This window comes from Cornus florida, unplaced genomic scaffold, assembly GCF_030987335.1.
Source record: "Cornus florida cultivar Cherokee Brave unplaced genomic scaffold, ASM3098733v1 CherokeeBrave_3.0.0_Hap2_Chr05, whole genome shotgun sequence".
NCBI classification, from domain to species: Eukaryota; Viridiplantae; Streptophyta; class Magnoliopsida; order Cornales; family Cornaceae; genus Cornus; species Cornus florida.
In genome coordinates this window covers 117,381,864-117,403,657 of record NW_026775575.1, presented here as the reverse complement: position 1 = coordinate 117,403,657, position 21,794 = coordinate 117,381,864, and the positions used below count along the sequence as shown (strand labels likewise).

The 21,794-nt window shown below is 34.7% G+C and overlaps 3 protein-coding genes across 4 annotated transcripts; 1 reads left to right on the top strand and 2 right to left on the bottom strand.

Moving 5' to 3' along the window:
• Positions 1 to 778: 778 nt before the first annotated feature.
• Positions 779 to 2,625, bottom strand: LOC132310521 (ABC transporter G family member 10-like). The gene has a single exon (XM_059808686.1). The coding sequence runs from the start codon at positions 2,623 to 2,625 to the stop codon at positions 799 to 801; it is 1,827 nt and encodes a 608-aa protein (XP_059664669.1). The 3' UTR covers positions 779 to 798.
• A 9,501-nt stretch (positions 2,626 to 12,126) lies between these two features.
• On the top strand, positions 12,127 to 18,928 carry LOC132308947 (uncharacterized). 2 transcript variants are annotated; one of them, XM_059807250.1, is made up of 6 exons: positions 12,127 to 12,206; positions 13,523 to 13,697; positions 14,175 to 14,952; positions 15,033 to 15,137; positions 18,211 to 18,383; positions 18,474 to 18,928. In XM_059807250.1, the coding sequence occupies exons 2-6, from the start codon at positions 13,602 to 13,604 to the stop codon at positions 18,675 to 18,677; spliced, it is 1,356 nt and encodes a 451-aa protein (XP_059663233.1). In that variant the 5' UTR covers positions 12,127 to 12,206; positions 13,523 to 13,601; the 3' UTR covers positions 18,678 to 18,928. The 2 variants fall into 2 exon arrangements, with proteins under 2 accessions (XP_059663233.1, XP_059663231.1); XM_059807248.1 differs by having other exon boundaries at positions 12,145 to 12,309.
• Positions 18,929 to 19,262: 334 nt separating this feature from the next.
• LOC132308948 (protein trichome birefringence-like 42) lies at positions 19,263 to 21,188 on the bottom strand. The gene is made up of 4 exons (XM_059807251.1): positions 20,619 to 21,188; positions 20,367 to 20,541; positions 20,047 to 20,222; positions 19,263 to 19,925 (listed from the first exon to the last, which is right to left on the bottom strand). The coding sequence occupies exons 1-4, from the start codon at positions 21,098 to 21,100 to the stop codon at positions 19,439 to 19,441; spliced, it is 1,320 nt and encodes a 439-aa protein (XP_059663234.1). The 5' UTR covers positions 21,101 to 21,188; the 3' UTR covers positions 19,263 to 19,438.
• Positions 21,189 to 21,794: the final 606 nt, after the last annotated feature.

Here is a 21,794-nt window from a genome sequence, read left to right as displayed (position 1 = left end):
TAAACAAAATGTTCAAGCCCTGGGGAAACTGTGCAGGAAAATACCATCCGCGATCTGTTGAACCGAGCCGAATGTTTATAGTAATGTAGTGGAGCTCATGCATGCGGTGATAAAATTTCTCTTATATATTTCTTTCTTCTTCCTCTATGCTTCAAGTATGAAGATTCTAGTGAGGCCCCCAATTCCCTCTCCATCCGTAGCCTGCTTGAAACCCGAGTTTATGCATTTGATGTCTTTAGGATTCTTATGGACATACTTGAGTTAAAGCGTCTTGGTGGCTAGTTAAAAGTGAAATGGTGAACTGATTTTATACCAGTTGGAAGATTTGGTTGATCCAAGGTGACACAAATTTCAAAAATCAGGTTTAATTTGAGTCCAGCTTCTTCCCACGTACCCTTCTCAGAACACTGTTTTGAATCCGGGAAAACTATATTAAGTTATAACCCAGTAATTTGATCGGTTGGATGTTCTTTTAAGCCCTTTTGTTATTTCGTGAGTTCGGATGAAAGAAATGAATAAATATGAAAATTTGGAAAATCAAGTTCTAAGAAATGATACAGAAATTCCAATAATAACAGATGAGTTCTTAACAACAACTAGCTGAGTATATGGTCCCTGTCCAGGACAATTTGACCTTGGTTTCATCAATCCAGGGCAAGTTGGCATATTTTTCTTCTTTAGGGGAATTGGAATTAGAATTTCTTTTTTCAATCGATCAGATAAAAAGAACAGAACACATTATGAAACGTCATGCAGCAAATGCATTTAAAATCTAAACAAAAAAAACTCTTCCTTCTTCTAACTTTTGCTTCTGTAAGATCTGTACCACAGAATCATGAAACAAATAAATCTGTACCCAAAAATAAAACCCAGCATCACAAGTAAATTGCTCCATTGCTGTGACTCCTTCAAACCTTGCTGCACCATGAAACCATCACCATACAGGAGGCATACTCCTTCCACACTTTCCAAGCATCTCCTTTTCCCTTTCTCTCCTCCATATTCATTTATTAAAAAACACTCAAATGGGTACTTAAACAAACTCAAGTAATGCATGAAAATCCAGAAGCTGGGTATGTCCTGTTTGGATATGAAATACCCAGAAAAGAGAAAGAAAGACCCCATGAGCCCCGCAGTCAGAGAGCTTCCCATGATAAAATTTGGCACCAGTGCGCCACAACATGCCACAAAAGAATTTGAAACCAGAACAACTATCCAAACCACCAGAGAGAAATATAGAAATCCATCAATATCTGGCCTCAATCCGACTAGCCAGTAAACTGGGATGGTGTAGAGAAGAGCCACTGCTAGAAGGAAAGGAAGGAACACAAGTGTATTTGAGATAACGTAAGAAGAGACTCTATAAGCTCCTCTCGAGGTCTCCCTCATTAAAATTCTCCTCTCCTGCAAAAAAATTGGTAGAGCTTCTGTTGTGGGAGACAGCAAGAAGGCGAGACTGAAGGCAAAGAACCCAAGTTTACTTTGCAGCTTAAATCTCTTTGGATCATTATTCACGTTCATAAATATCGTCCCTAATAGAACCCCTACCAACACTGCTTGCATTATTCTTGCAGCAAACAGCTGTTTTGTTCTAAAAATGTTACTAGAAAATCTCTGGCTCAGTATTATTACCTCATTAATTCGAGAATTGGGGTAAAAGATGTGATTTTCTTCTATGTTACCCAAATTAGAGATTTTCATGATGTGATCATATTCTTGTCCAGTTTCACTGTCTTTGATATCGTTTTCTTCCTTATCTATGGAAAGGCTTTCTATGGCGAACTCGAGCACATTGACATGCCGAGGGATGAAATGGCCTGCAAACTTGAGTCGCTCCTCTAGGAGGTTCAAGGATCCATGGTGGAGGACAATTCCATTGGATAACAACACAACTGTATCAAAAAGCTCCAGAATTCGAAAGCCAGGTTGATGAATGGTTAACACAATTGTCTTACCTTGATTCTTGGCCATAGACTGAAGCAGCAAGACCACATTAAGAGCTGATGCTGAGTCCAATCCTGATGTTGGTTCATCAATCAGAAGAACAGCCGGGTCATGAACTAGATCAACACCAATTGAAACCCGGCGCTTCTCACCACCTGAGATGCCTCGACTTGATTCACTGCCGATTTTTGTACCAGCAACATGGTCTAATCCAAGCTCCTTCAACAGCTCCCTCACTCTAGCTGCAGCCTTGTGAAGGCCCCCCTGCAGCCTGAGACGTGCGCTATACATGAGCGTTTCTTCAACAGTTAAAAGTGGGAATAGAGCTTCATCTTGTGTGACATATCCAGATGTTCTCCGGAAATGTGTAGCATCCATTGGCTGGTCATTTACAAGTACTTGACCAGAAACTCTACACGGCACAATCACCCCAGCGAGAATTTCCAACAATGTGGTCTTTCCTGCCCCACTTGAACCAGCAATGGCAGTGATTTCCCCTGGTTTGGCTTCACAATTTACATTCTTCAAAATGTACTTTTTTGTATTGTTTGTCACCTCACCCCAGAACACCCAATTGATCTCACAATATCTTGGTGATAATTTGTAGGACAAATCCTTGGTTCTTATTCTATATTTGGTTTTCCGGCCACCGGCTTTCGGTGCCTTCACTGGTAGGTCCATGGAGAGGTGGAGAAGGGATTATAAGATGTGTTGGGAGGACTGAGGAGGATGGTGAGCTAACACACCAAACCGGCCCTTCTTTATGCACACACTGGTCACCACAGAGGTGATGTTATATTTGCATGCATGTACTAGGCAAGTCAAGCCCCTCTTCTGATGTCTTTGATATATTTCTATGGGTAAAAGGGTGCCAACAGATTGACATGATCTTTATCATGATTACTCAATCAAGGTGGTGATTACCATATGATTTCAACTTGGTGGGAGCCACTTTTTACAAGGACAGTTGGTATTTGGTCAGATGAAGCATGATTTGTGCAACTATTGTATCATGGTTTTGTTGGGGTTATTGACAGTTTCAAAACTTTGTAATGGAGGTTCCAAAATGCTTTTTCTGTTGGAGTGTGTACTTTGAGCCAGGATAGGTGTTGGTTGTCTCATCCATCACCACTTCACAGTTGAGGCTGACAAAGTAAATTAGCAGTTACTTCTATGATCTATCTATCTATGAGCAGCAGTTACATTAGGCTTTGATGATACCAAGAAGTGTGGATAAGGCTTTTAATGAGCTTCCACCCCATTTACTTTTTGTGTTGAGTCTGTGGACCATGTGATAGGCGAAACAAACAGGTTTTAGGTTTAGGTTTAGGTCTTTCATTTTGGAACACAATCCAACTTTGCTTTTGAATTCTGGAAGCCCACTTTTGCATTTAATCATGATTTTAAGATGAGGTATGGTTTTGGAGATGGACCAACCGAACAGACGGTTTGTTTGGTATGATGGGATTTTAATGAAATTTGAAGTTTTATTTCGTTACATGTCTGCATATTATCAATTTGGCATGTCCACTGATTAGTGTTGAGGAGGACTAAACATATGACCAGCCTTGAACAAAATGTCGACATTATGATTTGTTCTATCAAAAAAGGAAAAAGAAGAAATGCAATTAAATATGGTTTATTCGGATGAGTTTAAGTTGTTCGAGTTTGATCCACAACACAAAACCATTCTGAGATAAACAATTTGTAATGCATACATATAAACTTACCTAATTATTCTTACTACTGTACACATGATATTCATATGCACAAATAATTAACTATATGTTATGAAAAGGAACACATTTCAAAACTATATCCATAGATTTAATTAGAATAGAAATAAACACTTTTTATTAAGGGTCTAAGCGTAGAAAATACTCCTACATATCACACTCTTTACATACAAAAAATATCTTTAAAATTTCAATTTAGTGCAAATAGGTCTCTCTGACAAATTAAAATCCTAAATTGACTAAATTAATAATTTTATAAAATATATAAAAATAAATAATTTTGTAAAATGATACTATTGGAGGACACTCCTTACGCGCAAAAAACACACATTAAGTTTCAAATAGGCCCATCTGACAAATTTAAACCCTAAGTTGACTAAATTACCCTTATTAAACCAATTTATAAAATATATGAAAATAAATAATTTTTTAAAATGATTGAAAAAGACACTATTGGAGGACACCGACAATGGACAAGTAAAGATAAAAATATAAAATAAAAAATAAAAAAAAAAGTATAAAAGCAAAGAAAAGATAAAAATAGAAAATAAAAAATGAAAATAAATTGCAAACTAAATAAAACAAATCTGCTTCAAACTCCGAAAACCGAAAATCAGTGCACACTGATATTGTGATTTTTTTTTTGAAAAAAAATAAAACAAAGAAAAAAAAAAATAGTAGAAAATAGTAAATTGAAATATCAACAAATTCAAATCCTTATTTTACAAATTCTCAAAGTTTTTTAAAAAAAAGTTTAGAAATATACCTTGAGAAAAAAGTTTCAAAAAAGAAAAAGAAAAAAGAAGAAGGTAATGTATACATAACACTCCTATACTATGAGATTGGTAGCATATATACCCCTTGGGCATTTCAAAAAAGTAAAAGAGCAAAATGGGTATTACAATACTAATTTATGTCAGGAAGGGTATTTTTGCACAATGTGAAAAGTTAAGAATATTTTTTACATATTCTTTTAAGTAAGGGATAAAAGTGCTACGCAAAGTATACTTTAGAAGTATTTTCTGTAGGTATCCCTTTCATTTGGCTTCGTTTGGATACACAGGAGAGAAAAGAAAAGAAAAGAAAGGAAAGGAAATGATAGCTATAATTTATATTCATGTTTGGATAGATAGGAGAGAAAAGAAAGGAATTGATAATATTGTTGTTTGGATAACATAAAGGAGAGAAAATAAGGGAAAGGATAATTTTTTTCTCTCTCTCTCTCTCTATCTGCAACTGCAAACTATATATATATATATATAAATATATCTTCTATTTTATGTATTCCTCTCTCTCTCTCTTTATATATATATATATATATATATATATATATATATTCTATTTTTCAAAACCCATATACAAGAATCAGAAGCTCAAAACAAGAATCAGAAGTTCAAAACTCATATCTATTCCTTTCTCTCTCCTCTGCAACTGCAAACTACAAAATCTACAAGAATCAGTTTGTTAAAAAAATCAAAACCCATATCTATCAGTTTCCATCACCGCTGTTCCAGCTCGGTCGCCGTTCGCAAAGCTTCAGCCGATCCGCTGTGTGATACCTCTCGAATCCGAGACATGGGTTGATCAGGCCCAAACCCGAGGGAATATCAGACAATTAATATATAAATGAACACAGAATATAAAAGATTTAAGAATTAAATAATAAAACAAATACTCTGATAAAAATGATTAAATATAAAATCCTTAAAATGATAATGAATAATAATAATCCAATTCTCCAATACCTCCAAGTGTACAACTCGGGAATCCATCTAGTGGACCCCTAAACAAAATCCCAACTGAACTGGAAACTGAAAATAAAATCCCAAACTAAAACATAGAGAGAAATCCTACGTAAATAGATGAATGAGTGACTGCCTCCGACAAGCACGATCAAGCTCTAAGGCTGGAACCCTCCTGTACCTGAAAAGAATATAAGAGTGGGTCAGGCCCATGAATAAGTTCTAATCTAACTGCAATCCATACAGTGACCTGATACGCAGATACATCTTAGATATCTAACAATATCTATCTAGTCCATAAATACATATATATCCACACTAAGGGACATTCACTGGACTACAAAGGGGTCTCAACCTGTAGAAGGCAACATGCAAAAACGCAGCCAAAGGTGGGCATGAGTGTAATACCCCGATAATTTTAAAAGATTTATTAATTATGATTAATTATTTTATTTTATTTTTCAATGATTTATTTTATTTTATTGAGTGCTAGATTAATTATCTTATTTTAATTAAGTTATATTTCGTGATTATGTATGATGATTGATTGTTTGTGTGGTTGATTATTGATTGAATTATTGGTGTGTTGATTTTATTGGTATTATATGACTTAGTTGTAAATTCTTGTTTGTTTATGTGCTTCATGTAATTAGTTATTTTAATTTCTGTATTTAATTAATTATCTTATTTATTTAAATTAATTGGATTGGGCTTAAGGAAAGTTGGACCAAAAGATGTGGTCTTGGGCTTGTATGAAACCTTATTGGGTTAATTAATGAAGGTCCGTGGTTATTTAATTATTTAAATGATCACTTTTGTATCAATTATATATATATATATATATATATATATATATATATAATTATATATAAATATAATTAATTAATAATTGTTATGGAAAGATATATATATAGATATATATTTATTGATATTTATAAGTATATATGATTTAATTAACTAATGAGTTAATTATGGAAGGAATATATATTTATATATAATATATGTTTATAGATATAAATTATTTAAAGGTTATTTCTTTAATTCATAATACTAGTTGGAATAGGATTTATAAGTATATATGATTTAATTAACTAATGAGTTAATTATGGATGGAATATATATTTATATATAATATATGTTTATAGATATAAATTATTTAAAGGTTATTTCTTTAATTCATAATACTAGTTGGAATAGGATTTATAAGTATATATGATTTAATTAACTAATGAGTTAATTATGGAAGGAATATATATTTATATATATATATATGTTTATAGATATAAATTATTTAAAGATTATTATTTTAATTCATAATACTAGTTGGAATAGGATTTGGAATTTAAGGTGTATAAAAATACACATAAGGCTTTAGGGTTAAAGGTTTTACACGCTAGAAAAATAAAACAGACAGAGAGAGAGGAAGAAGAAGGGCTGACAAGGAGGAGGTCGGATCTGAAAAGGAGGACGTCGGAATTGGAAGAGATAATTAAAGCTTAAAGCGTCGGTTTCGTTTCGAAACCTTCAGGCGAGTTTTCTCTAACTTTCCTCTTAGAACTCATAAGGATTTCACCTTGAGTATCAAGGCTTTAATTAAATTTATTTGTTTAAAAATTATGGTTAGATCGGAATAATTAAAAAGTATAAACTATTATATTTGATTTTTAGATTATTGGATTTTAATTGATATATATAGGTGTTATGTATATTTTAAAATCAATCTATAGGTGGATTTGTGACCCAAGAGAGTTAATTATGGTTTCTTTATTTTCTAGAATTGTTCTGTAATTTTCTGGAATTTTTCTGATATTTTTTAGGAATTTATTAGGATTTATTTTCCTATTATTTGTTAGGAAAATAATTATATATATATATATATATATATACTAGGTAACTGGCGCATGTGGAGCGGCGGCACAATAAAGAATTGATCCAGTGCGGCGCGGTGTAGGATAATAGGGTGTATACGCCAATTAGGGCCATTTGATTAATTAAACTTATGTGAATTGATATGGTGCATCGCGGCGCATAAAACTTTGGTGCGCATGTGTATCTGGACCATAGAAGTGGTCTGGTCAACTATGGGATTATTTGGTGTATTGCAGACCATGAGAAGATGGTGCACTCGCTGATCTGGACCTTAGATCTATTATAGTTAATAGAAAATAATCTAGTGTGAGCGTGTTTATTTGCGCACTCATTTATGACCATTGGATGCGGCATAAAGGAAGTGATGGATTCAGTGTAGTGAGCTCACGGTAGCTGAAAGAGCTTAGCCAATACCAGCACAGAAGGAGGCTTGAATCCAGCGCGTGCAAGTGCATAGTAAGCACTTGGGCGCGCGTGGGAAACTATGTTGGCCTAATTCGACACTAGAAATTAAAACAGTCATAACTTAGTCATTTTAAATCGAAATTGGGTCATTCTTGAGCTCAAATTCAAGGATTTTTCGTCTTCTTTCCAATGGTACCAATTTCATTATCAGATTCCCATCCTACTAGGAAATATTTATGTTTTAGTGAGAAAGTGTCGGAAAACTATTTAAACCAATATGGAGTATTTAAAGGAAACTATTTCTGACATATTTAGTTGCACTAATTTGTGTAAATATAATAAATTAATAATTTGTTATGGAAGGAAGTGTATATATATATATATATATATATAAAATTATTTATATATGTGTATATATAGTTTAATTTGTCTATGAGTTGTATGGAAGGATGAATATATATATATGTATGTATGTATGTATATTGATTTTAAATAATCAAGGATTATTAAAGAAGGTGTTAAACACATAAATACATTAAATAACATATGTGTAGGTATATATATATATATATAAATCATTAAGATGATTAATATTATCATTCTTATTTGGCATATCTTAATAGGCTGGTTGTTAAATTAATAATATGCGTATAATATGCATGTGATGACTATGTATGATTTCGCGTATTGTTAATTTTAAAGTTAATTCATGGTTAAAGTGTGGGCATGGATGAATTGTCAAATGATTAAATATATTACTTAAATATTTGTATGAATAGAATACATATATGGAAAGTATGGATGAATTGCTAATTAAATGTATGAATAAATATACCTGTGGAGGCATGGTTGAATTGCCAATGTATAAATATACATACACGGAGGCATGGTTGAATTGCCAATGTATAAATAAATATACTTATGGAGGCATGGTTGAATTGCCAATATATAAATAAAAATATTTACAATGGCATGGTTGATTTGCCAAAGCATAATTACGTTGTTATGTGTTAGATGATTAAAATATCATCTATAGTTGTTGTATGTATGGATTGGATTAGGGTTAGATATTCTTAAATGAGAATAGTTTAGTACTTACTGGTTAGTGTATTATTTTACATTAATAAAATAATATTGGGGAAGACGTGGATGATTTGTCAAAACTTGGATTTTGGATATGTGATTTAAACAATTAAAATCATTATCGGGTTGGGATTAAATAGAGTATTTCTTTTATTATAATTTGTTATTTAAATGATTAGACAACTGACTAGGATGGGATTAAGGTCAAAGGAGTTTTTATAAAATGAAATGGTAGATTGGTCTAGGTATGAATATTATTTTAATAATTATTTAATAGGTATGGAAATTTAATAAACCTATTAATGGATGTGATTAGTATAGTATATATAATTATATATAGACATGTATATCGTGCTTTATTAAAGTTAAAACTTTATTAGGTTTGGTTTTGATCAGAGATGATCTGCTTATTGGTTTTCAGAGGCCTGGTAGAGTGAACTTGCTCGTAGGGTTTAACCCACGATTTATTTTTCAGGTTATTAGAGGTTCCAGTCTCGAGGTTGAGGATCCGCAGCTGGGAGACTGTCATTCGTCTATTCATCTTGTGTACTTTTAAATAGTATTGGATTATTGGATAATGTTTTAAGGGGTCCTTGAGTTATGGGATTTCCGAATTGTAATTGTTGGAGAATCATTAAGTAATATTTATTTATTAGTTTTCTTCAGCGGTTTATTTATTCTTTATTATTCATCTTTGTATTCTGTGCTTGTTAAATACTTAAATTGTTTTGATATCCCTTGATTTTGTGCGCGGACTTGATCAATCCGTGTTCCAAAATTAGGGGGTATCACAATGAGTACCTAGACCTAACAGGGTACACCTCCACCTATCATAGCCAGCTACGCATCCACTGCATATATGCACCCTAATGTACGAGTCTGAGACTCAAGCTCATCTCGTGATACCATAATCATATATTTAAAATCCGTTCTAAGCCAGAATATATCATTCAATTGTTCATTGATCTGACACACGATTTATAATTCAGTTAGTTACTCAACTTATTCAGTTGATATGACTTAACTATAATCAATAGTTAATCCATGTAATCACTCAACTTACTCAGTTGATCTGACCTAAATATAAGTAGGATTCAATGTTTACAGTCCATTCCCTTATTCCCATAGGGTAGGTCTTAGCGTTCTGTACTAAACCATCCCTAGTATGCCACCGTCCCATACTGATGCATACAATCCACATCATCCATGTAAATTACAGAACCTAAATATCAGTTCAGCAATTAAAGTTCAAAACCTTAATCCAATTCAAAACCAAAATCCACGTAATTGCAGAATAGTGTATAATATTTTAGCAATTAAAGTTCGAAACCATAATCCAGTTAATTACAGAATAGTGTATAATATTTCAACTATTAAAATCCAAAACCATAATCCAGCTCAAAACTATTATCCAGTTAATTGCAGAATAGTGTAAAACATCTCTGCAATTAAATCCAATCCTTTATTCATGTAATTTGCAGAAAAGAATTAATATTTCAGCAATTTAAAATCCAGAGCATGCATAGGTCAAATCTATTAATTAAATAACCCTACTGTGCATCTAAAACAAGATTTAAAATCATACCATAGCTCATTAAATCACCAAATTAAAATTAAACAATTAATTTCCTTCCAACCGTTAACAACATGCAAAGTTGTTAAATTGCACAATGTTAATTCCATTAATATAATGGGGTAACTTATGCAATTAGAGACCTTGATAACACCTAAAGTTAATTATTAACCCCCAGTAAAGTCCCAAAATTAATCGGAACGATCTAAGCGTCCAAACAGTATCAAACAGTATCGTCAGAAAAGTCCAGAAAGCGCAAACATGAGAGAGCTTGCTCCATGAACTCGGGAGCAGGCTCCCTAATGCATGGAGCCGGCTCCATGCTTCTTGGAGCCGGCTTTAACGGGGTGGGAGCCGGCTCCCACTTCCATGGAGCTGGCTCTCTCCCTCTCTGAGAGCCTCCAGTCCAGTTCTCCTCCGTTTCTGACCATCTGCTTCGTCTCCGGCCATTCCAACTCTTCTGTTCCTCTTCAATACTGAATCTAAGAGTCTTATTTATATCCAGTAGCATCCCAATGACTTGTTTACAACAGTTGGAATTAATTACAGTGATTAAAACCGCGACCGATTTAACATGCTTAAAAACCAAACTGAAACCCAGACTTGCAAGAACTGTAACAGAGTTAATTCAACGCATACAGAAAATTAATTTAACACATAATAAATATGCAAGATTCAGTTAATGTCCAATTAAACTCTTAAAGACTATCTAGGTGTACAGAACACAGACCAACGGGAGAAAGAAAGAAAATAACTTGCTTGTGATTTCAATTATGAAATCTCGGCGTCGTCTCTAAGTTCCCGGCAAATACTGAATATTGTCAAGCCTCCTACTGCTCCGGCTCTAATCCACAATCAACCTCCTTGGTCCTCTCTGTTTTCCTCATTGGTAGCCCTTACGGTGCCTCTGTTCTCTCAACCCTCTCTCTATTATGTCTCTGCCTTCACTGTGCCGTGAATAGGGTTCTAAAACCCTAGGCAAACGTATGGTAACTATTTATAAACAACTACAATACCTAAGTCCAATTAAAACCCTAAATTGAAACTTAATCGGCCCATTCGTGAACTCTAATTTAAAACTATCACCATTACATTAATTTAATCTAATTAAAACAATTTAAAGAAAAGATAAGAAAAATATAATTTATCCATTAATGAAAATAAAACACAATTTACCAATTAATGCAATTCAACCACCAATTAAACACATAACGATATTTAAATATACGAGTAAATGTAAACAATTAAATAAAAATAAATAATAAAACAAGGAAACAATTTAGCACATAAACAATTAATCAAACAAAACTGCAATAAAATCAGAATTAAAATGCCGAGACTATCCTTTTAAAATTAGGGGTATTACACGCTGTCTCTCAACTCTTAAGCTTACCCCTTCTGTAATTTGTTCCATTTTTCTCTAAATCCCTCCAAATCTTATCAAGCTTGCCCCTCCCAATCATTTCTTTTTTCTCTTATTCTTTCCATCCAAATACCCTAATCACTATCTTTCCCTTTCTTTTCTCTTCAAATCCCTCGATCCAAACAAAGAGGGTTAAATTGATGACATCCCTCTTATTAAGAAAGGAACGGGAGGGTCAAATTGATGACGTCCTTAGTGGAGGTTGCTCAAATATTGGGCCTGATGCGTGTAATGAGTCCATTAGAATTCTGTGGTTAACAGAGGCTCAACCAATTGTAGCCCAAACTATAGTGGGGGCCCAATAACCCACCGAGTTTTTGTTTTGATTTCATATAACTATTTGGATCATAATCTAGGTATATTCTTGTCCACCTGTCAAAGTTCCGCTTGCAGAAGGCACAGTGAACTCCGTCTCTACGTTTCTGATTCCTGTAAAGTTTTCTCTCTCTCATGTATTTTCGTCTGTAGATTGATTTTTGAGTTTTTTTTATTAGACCTTGATTTCTCCAGCTTTCTGCTTCTGGGTGTTCATATGTAATTCTCTATGCCTTACTTTTATAGAATTCTGTGTATATCATTTTATATCTCTATATATTTTGTGATATTTCTCGACCACTATATGTGGGTTCTGGTTTTTTAATTTAGTTAAACATTTCATATTAATCTCTGACAAGTTTTTGGTGGTAGAGACTTTATTTGCTTGTACTGTAACAGCTCTATCCTTCTTATTATAAGCCTAATCTGAAAGGATGCTACTTTTTTTCTTCTAAGAACCCTAGAATTAGGGATAAAGCAGTTTATATGTTAATTGCCCAGAAATCCCCTGACCTATAAAAATTCGGCTCTGGTAAAATAAGGCAACTACCTTATCATAATTAGGTGGCTGTTAAGTGTGTAAATTACGACTGCCCTTAAGGTTAATTCTACAAATGGCCCCTGAATTATAAGAAATGTGTACAGTATTCCCTGGTACCGTTGGTAGTATGCAAATATTCCGTTGGTAGTATGCAAATATTTTAGAGTTCATGGACATTTTATGCAATTAATTTAAAAGAACGATCCGGATTTTCAAATAGTCCCGTCCTTTGACTGTTATTTCTTAAAAATAACTTGACGGAAGGGGATGTCTTGCAATTTTTTTGATGTTTAACGTTATCTGCAAAATGTTTACTACAAGGGTGATATGCAGGGGGTTTAAATTGAAGCACTAGATAAATTTTAGCATTGATTAGGCTCGTAAGGAATATTGAATATAAAGCCTGCATAAACTGACATGAAATGTTCTACATTTCTGTTGGCTCAACCCTACTTCCATTGAATTGAATAATGACTACCATCAAGGATTGTAGCATACTTTTTCACTTTCCAAACTCCAAAGTAGAAAGTAAATGGTTCAAGTCCCCATATTGGCAAAAGTGGGGGTGTGAGTTTCTTGCCTATGTAATAAATAAATAAATAAAAATTGAATAATGCCTGAACTGAAGATTGTAGTAATGGTGTTCTACAGAGTGTTTCATTTTATAACAGTGTTTAGTTTGTGGGGTGGGACTACATGAAATTGGTCATTGAAATTCTTTTAACACTTTACCATGTAAACTATTTTAATCAGTTGCTGCTGCATTTCTTTGTTCGAATCTTTCTGGTCTATATACAAATTACGTCTACCTAAGCTAGGATATCATACATAGTTCAGTGAAACAACTGCATGCCTTGATAAAAAAAAAAAAAATCATCTGAATTTCTGCAGTTGAAGAGTAGCATCATCTCGGAGTAGGAATTAAATAAAATCACACAAAAGTGGAGCAACTATCCTGCAAGGTTACCTTATGATGACTATGGAGTTTAAAGGTATCACTTGGGTTGGGGGTATATATCAGAAGTTCGAAGCTATGTGCTTGGAGGCAGAAGAAATTATGTACCAGGTATGTACTTCTCCATCTTTAGTGATCTAGCCTTGAGCCTATCCCATTTACTAGGCTTCCGTCCAGTCCTTATGAGTCACAAGGGTATTCCTGAGGCTCCATTCTTTAAACTCCGCAAGTGCGGAGGTAGCTGCACATCACTACCCTGCAAGGCCAGTGCTTATATTATTGTTAAAAGATCATAGTAGTACAACTATGATTGCAACAACCATATTACCCCTTCCTCTCCGAGTCTCCTCTCAATTACTAGTATTTTCTCTTGAGATGGTTTTTCTTTACAATCTTTATAGATCTCACTACATTCCTTTTTCTTCCCTGAAAGAGATTAATTATTATCCTCTATGCGAATCCTTCTGTCTGTTTGATTTTGATATATTTCATGCGATACTCATTCGCATTATGTGGATGTATTAAGATATATACTTTTACTGAAGCTGGCATTTTTTTAATCACAACATCACTTATTTATTTGGGTAGGACACAGTTAAGTATGTTGAAGATCAGGTGCAAACGGTCGGTGAAAGTGTCAAAAAGTTCTATTCAGATGTTGTGCAAGATTTGCTTCCTCCATCTTCTACAGATCCTCTGGAAGTGACTGCGGCTGACTTGTTTCTGAACCCATATGCTGATGTTGGGATATATAAGAAGCCAAAAGTAAGCATCAAGGACGATCCTATAAAGGTTGATAAGCAAGTAACTAAGCCAAAATCAAGCATCAAGGAAGATCCTACAAAGGTCGATAAGCAAGTAACTAAGGATTCTGAAGTGAGTACTGGTTGGGATGCAGACCGTTTATCATCTTTCAGCAGACTTTGTGATTTGGATCAGTTTCCACCCACATCTTCTGGGAGTTCCGTTAAAGAGGCGTGCTCTATTGATGAATATCTTTTTGGTATCAAAAGGAACTCCAAAAAGAACTATCAACCTTCATCTGAAGTGACAAGGTCAATTGCTTCTGTATCAAAAGATTCGAGCAGGTCTTCGTTGTGTTATAAAATAAGTGAAAATCATGATGTAGCTTGTGACCAGATAGCTATGATATCAAACCCCACTTCAGTTGAAGTTACACACGACTTTGGAGGAGGGAAAACTTATAATAGTATTGCGGGGGCAACTTCGTCTCTCACGGATGCTTTAATTGACCTCCCAATGTCTGATATGATTCTATCAGTTGAATCCAGTAGGAATCAAGGACCAATAGTGAGAAGTACTTCCTCTGCTGATGGAACTGATTGCTTAGCAGTAGAATCAAATGGTGATTACATACTGGCTGTTTTATTTGCTTATATTTCTGACTTCCTCTAGTTGCAGTTTCTTAACTTCCTGTTTTGGCAGCTGCAAACACATGTACGAACAGTGGGTTGGTTTCAGGGTCATACACTACTAAGGATGCACAATATGGTGAATCTGCTGGTGGGGTGCTCTTTACGTCCCATACAGGTATTGTTGTCTCAAATGTTTGATGTGGAACTTCACTTTCTTGTCGTTGAGTAAATTAGGAAAAGGAGAACATTGAGGTTGGATCATCTTATTTTGTTTTGTAAGTAATGCATAAAAGAGATGATGAATGAAGAAATTTATGAAAAAAAAAAAGAGATGATGAATGAAGAATTCATAATTGATCTCAGTAGCGGGAACCAAAATGATTTTCAAACCTCCGTATATCTGTGGAAGGAAATGCTGCACCATTATATTGTAGTAGTTGCTGGGCACTACTGCCTAGAAAGGACAAATGCTTCTAAAATGAAGCCGTATCCGTGTCGGGCATGTGTTGCATAAACACTTCTAGGACTGTTCTCTGCTTGTGTTCGCCACATATTGGGCTCTTGACAACATTTTACCATTGAACCTTGTACGTCGGTTTTGATTTTGCTTTAGCATAAAAATAAGGGTTTAATTCCAGAAATAAAAGAAGTTTAATTTTAGTAATAATCAAAAGGAAAACTACACATAGTTAGAATTAGGAGCCCAAAATAATAAAAAAAATTGATCAGTTTTAAAAGTTAATATTCTACTTTGATTAGATTAAACAAATTAATTATAAATACATCAATATTTATTGCTCAAATCCACTTATAAAAAAAATTTTATTGCTCAAGTCCAAAATATCCTCACTCTTATATCAAAATATCCTCTTAAAATTATATAATTTCAATATAATAAAATAAATAATTAAAAATTAGTTTGACTACCAAATAATAATTCTCTATCACTTCTTTCGTCATCAATCAGCCACCAATATCCAGAGACAGCACCACCCACCTTCCTTCTCTCTAGATGCTCTCAAGGTCTTCTACTTCCTCCCTCCCTCTTTCTCTCTCTCCACACATATATATAAATCGGTCCGGGCGAACTACCCTGGCGAGATCGCCGACTCTCTGGCCGGAACCCTCACTCGTCATCAAATGGAGATGGTGGGTGTTGGAGAGCGTGTCATGCGGAGTCGACTCACTAAGTCAACCCACCCACCCGTCCGATTCGATTTTTCTGGGTATGATGTGAAACATTAGCAGATTCTGCAGAGACTTTAGATTCGGAGGCTTGAGCAGGAGGCTTGAGCAAGAATTGTAGGAAGTTCGAGTCAAGGTGATGGAGATTGTTTGGTGGTGATAGCCTCGGCATCAGATGTGATTCCGGCGGCCCACAGACGAATCCACTTTTCTGATTTATATTGACTGCAACTCCAATGAACAAACGATTTCTCTCTCTCTCTACGTCACCTTCATCGCTTTCTCTCTCTAAAGCATATGCTTGAATGGCTTGATGTTTATGCATAGAGAAGGAAGAGAATGAGATGGAGTTCTGAAACCGTTCGCAATCCGACGTGGAGTCTCCGCTTGGTTATTGTGTGATTTCGGCGACGTGGAATCTCTCACGTTCTTGAATTTTCCGGTTGAAGACGGCGTTGAAACAAGGTGTTATTTTTAAGGGAACAATGTGGTAGATCTCTGACCGGATGTACTGGCACAGAGTGTTTAACTGAGAGGAGCCAGATCTGACAACCAAAACGAAAGGCATATGGATATTCCAATACTTCCCATTATAGTTTAATTTAGGTAGCAATTGAAAAATCTTCTATGTGATGTCCATCACTGTCATATTTGTGAAGCTTCCCTTTTCAGTTCTTACCTTTCAAATTAGATGCCATCAATTTCAAAGGCAATCCAAAGTACAGTCCCTCCACGTTAGTGACTGATTGATGACAAAGAGAAGCGATAGAGAATTTTTATTTTCTAGTTAAATTAATTCTTAATTATCTATTTTAATATTTTGAAATTATATAATTTTTAAAAATGTATTTTTTTATTTTTGGAATAAGAGTGTGAGGACATTTTTGACCTTAGCAATAATTCTTGATTTATTTGTAATTATTTTGCTTAATTCAATCCATGTGAAAAATCAACTTTTAAAATTGATCAACTTGTTATTTAGAGTTCCTAATTCTACATATGTGTAGTTTTCCCATAATCAAATCGAAGGTTTTTAAAAAATTATAAAAAGTTTGATCTTGTTTGGGGGGGGGGGGGGGGGGGACTGAAGTAAGAAATATTTTGTTCTTGCTATGTCCTTGTCGGTGTGCAAGGATCATTATTGATTATTATGATTTTTAAGTCTCAGTTTTTATATTAGTGTTGATTTTTTTTCCCTGAATTATTAGTGTTGACTTTTATTTGATAGAATGTTTATATATTAAGATATATTTATTTTTTGCCATGTTGTTTGTAGGCTTCATTGCCCATTAGTTACTTTCGGTCAGATAAAATTTCCTGTATGGAAGCTTCAATTTCACTTTTGCACACTGTCATGATCTTAAACAGCTAGTATACGAATAAGCTACATGAGTCTGTGAAATTCCACTTTCACCGGTCCTTTGGCTACTGGTATATACTGTCTGCTTGAATTCTGAATATAAACTAGTCATCATTTCTCCACAATTTTATTTAATTGTTATTTAACTTCAATATTCTGGTCACGATATAGACATCTCAACACTCATCCAATCTTAATTTCAGTTACATGTATGCTTATATTTACGCTTTTTGCTCAAGAACTATATTTAGCTGATATCTTTGGTGTACGATTTTCGATTTATGGACGTTGGGCTTGTTTGGACGTCTTTTAAAATGGAACGTTCCATTTTATTTATTTATTATTATTATTATTTATTTATGTTATACTTGGAAGCTCAAGTTCATCCTTCAGCCATAACTACTGTGGGGGAAATCATTTGAAATTCTTCAAATAGACGTGAACAAAAGATGCACAGATTCTAAACGACATGAAATCAAGACACTTTTAATTTTCCATGGGCAATATTGCTTCTTGGAAGCTTGTCTACTGCCTTCAAGTGCATCTCATAAATCATCTCATATTTGCCTCTCCCTCTATCTCCCTTGTCCTCCTCCTCTATCAAACAATCTTTGTGGTACTAAGTGCTATTTTTTTTTTTTTTTGTAATGCTTCCTTTTGTAAATTCTTCGATTTATCTACTGACATAGGAGAAATTTTACAGGAAAATCAGGGGACTGTAATAGGGACATGGTTGAGAATAATGCAATTACTGAGCCAGGGATGGAAACCATTGTACAATTTGATAAGCTGAAGCTGGGGGAATCTTGTGTCTTGGTAGATGGAGGCAAACTTTGTTTTGTTTCTCACAGGGAAGACGGAAAAAGGTCATACAAGGTACACTCTCTCTCTCTCTCTCTGTGTTACACACACACACACAACATTCTCGTTGATGGAACTTCTCATTGATGGGATGTTTCCTTTCAGAAAAAGATCCAGGAAGCTTTCTCTTCAAAAATGAGGTTAGCAAGGAAACAGGAGTACGAGCAGCTTGTGGTACAATATGAAGATGTTGGCACAAGGTCGTGCCAGAAAACAGGAGAGAATTGGGTGCCAACTCTTACCATGGATGCAGAGACACACAATTTACCAACCACCGACTTTTGCGAGTCTGAGTGGGAGCTTCTCTAGACACCACTATTCACAAGGCTTCTGTAAATAAAGATTTCACTTGATTGTATCTGGTTACCCCATACAGTTGTAGGGGATAAAGAGTACTATACTGGATGTCATTAATGGCAGCTCAATCTCTCTCCATAAAACATTACATTGAAGTGGTACAATAGCATAATGATCCACATTTTAGTGGTTAACTGATATATGGGGTTTATGTAATGATTAAAGATATGTATGCATATGATGCTGCCCTATTTACTTTTTAACATGTAGTCTCCTATAGTGTTCTTATTAATCTTCCCATGTCAGACCTTGTTGCTGATTACTGATTCAACTTCTAGCTATTTGGTCGTTGCATACAGTTCATTATGTTACTAGACAAGGGGATGACAGCAATGGAAGATGAACTCTGCTGTTGATGGTTATCTTTCTAGGGTTTGCGGCAGGTAAGGTTGGGGGTAATAAAAGGCGAGGTATCCATTCATGGTCAGAGGTGAATACATACATGATATTCTGTAGATTCATCATTCGTTCGAAATTAGACCAAGTCAGAGTTACATCTGGTTCTACAAACTTAAATTTGTTAGAACTTGTCTCAACTTGGTTCCCAATTCCTATCCCGAAGTTCTTCAAATTAGTCTGGCCGCTATAACTAACCAAAAGCAATTAAATTGAAACAGTGTCTACGGATGGAGTCGATATATTTCTTGAGTCGCAGGAACACTCTGAATCTTAAATTTTATGTTCCTGTGCAAAACAAAAACAATCAATGAGGATCAAACAATCACATGTGACGAACTCGCACTGTCGCTAGAGGTGTCAAGCGCCAGATGTGCAAACAATAGCCTGTTCCATGTATCCGGCAGCCCCGGCAGGCACCAATGGCTGCAATCGGAGAAAGACCTGGGCTTCCCTTTCTTTGTACCGTACAACGTTGGATGTGCATCTTTCCGGTACTGCGATAGCTTGGTGATGTTCAAGTACTTCACCGGTGTCCTCATTTCACTGATTGTCCTCTCGACAACCTCAATCACAGGCTTTGGAAATATTGGCTCATAGGACTCATCCATGATGGGTTTGGTTTGATTGTAGCACCAATTCTTCCCTTTGTGTTCAGGCGAAATGCTCCTGAAAAACACACTAGTTTTGGTTGAATCCACATTACTATCAACCCATTTTGCCCAAGTCTTCATGGCCATTTCAAGTGCGGAGATTAATTCAATATCCTCTACCAATCTTCCGTTGCGTTCAAACAAGTCCCACCTGCAATTATGCAATATTAAATGTCAATTTCCAATTGTTGGAGAAAAAAATATATAATAATAATCCAAATGGTTGAAATTCATGAAACTTGACCAAAATCACATCCACTTACGCTCTGAACTTTCGGAGGTGCACCCACCAATGACCGGTGTTGAATACCATAAGGTCGGCCCCTTGCCAACGGTGAGCCATGGTCACAATTTCATCTAGCCTCAAAACTTTAGTGCCATTGGTTTGGTCTGTGTATAGTTCCACAAGAAATGGGCTCCAGTAGAACTCCACACTACAATTGTAGTCCTGTATCATTCAAAACAAGAATCCCACTAGTTCAGGGTTCCACACACATATATACACAGAAATATACACAGCGTATATGGATATATACATACATATAACAAAAAAAGTTAAAATCTAATATGGAAGGTGAAACTGAAATTTTACTTTTGCGGTGAAGACTTTGTAGTCACCCTTTTGATAGTTGACAATAGCCCTTGAGGGAGGAATAGCAGAGTAGAGGAGACAAGCAAGAGACTCCCATTGGTTTCTGTTAAGGGAATCTCCAACTATGATCACTCTCTTTCCTCTCAGTCTCTCTAACATTTCTGTCCCATTAAACCTATACATAAAACCAACCAATCACTTGACATACTAAAACATTAAATTAAGCAAAACACAAATATATTAATCACTCACCTTGGAATCTGACAATCCTTCGCTTCCCAACTCCAACTCTCATAGTAGGAATCTGGCCTTCCGTTCCTCTGGCAGCTCACCTGATTGCTAAGAAATGGACATTTGGACTTATCATATGATGGTTTTTGCATCGGATTGTACAACCATTTTCCGTCAAATATGTTACAGTACTTGTTCTCCACCTTCGTGGCCGTTGTCTGGTTCAATATTTGTGATCCATTTTTAGTAAAAATTGTTGGTGGGATATTAGTGACCGAAAATCTTGTCTGGTTCAATATTTGTGATCCATTTTTAGTAAAAATTGTTGGTGGGATATTAGTGGCCGAAGATGGGAGGTTAGAGGAGGTTGAAGAAGTGAAATGTTGGTTGGGACGACGAAGACACAAAAGAAGCATGAAGCAACCTAAGAAGCTTACAAATATACAAACCTTCCATCGCTCGTTAATGGTTGAAGTATAAGAATTATAGGATTTTGAATCCATAGCTAGCTATCATTCACAGCAAACGCAATATCACATATATATATATATAAATTGGAGAAGGTTGTTTCAGAAGTCAACGTATGTTCAATTGAAAAGAACACCAAGAGTGTGTGACTGACAGTGGTCTTCACTTTCTAATTAATATGTTGTTTGTCTATATATAGGAGTAACTTGATAAATGAAGCGTCAATATACATATATATACACACAAAAAATAGGTTGATATATATATATATACAAGTGTTAAGAACAGAGATTATATATTACCGTATTTGTAGAGCAATATGATAGGAGTCTCTTCATGATGGGCTCTATCACATTATTAACTACATTGGTTTTAAATTAGTTATTATCTACAAGAGTAATATGGGGTACTGATATTAGTTATTATCTACAAGAGTAATATACTCTATATATCTTCATTCTTTTTATGTAAAGCCAAATGATGTTTATATAGTGTATATATAAGATTTTTAATTTAATTAATTAGATTCATTATATAATTAGAAAATAATTAGAATTGAAATGATATGTAATCAAATAAGTATAGGTAATTTACGAAATTCAACATGTACTTTGTGTGTGTGTGTGTGTGTTTCCACATGTAATGCATAAGGGGGGAGAGATAAAGAGATTGAATTAAAAAAAAAAAAAAAAAAAAAAAAGAAAAAGAAAAGTGGTTTGCATCAAAAGT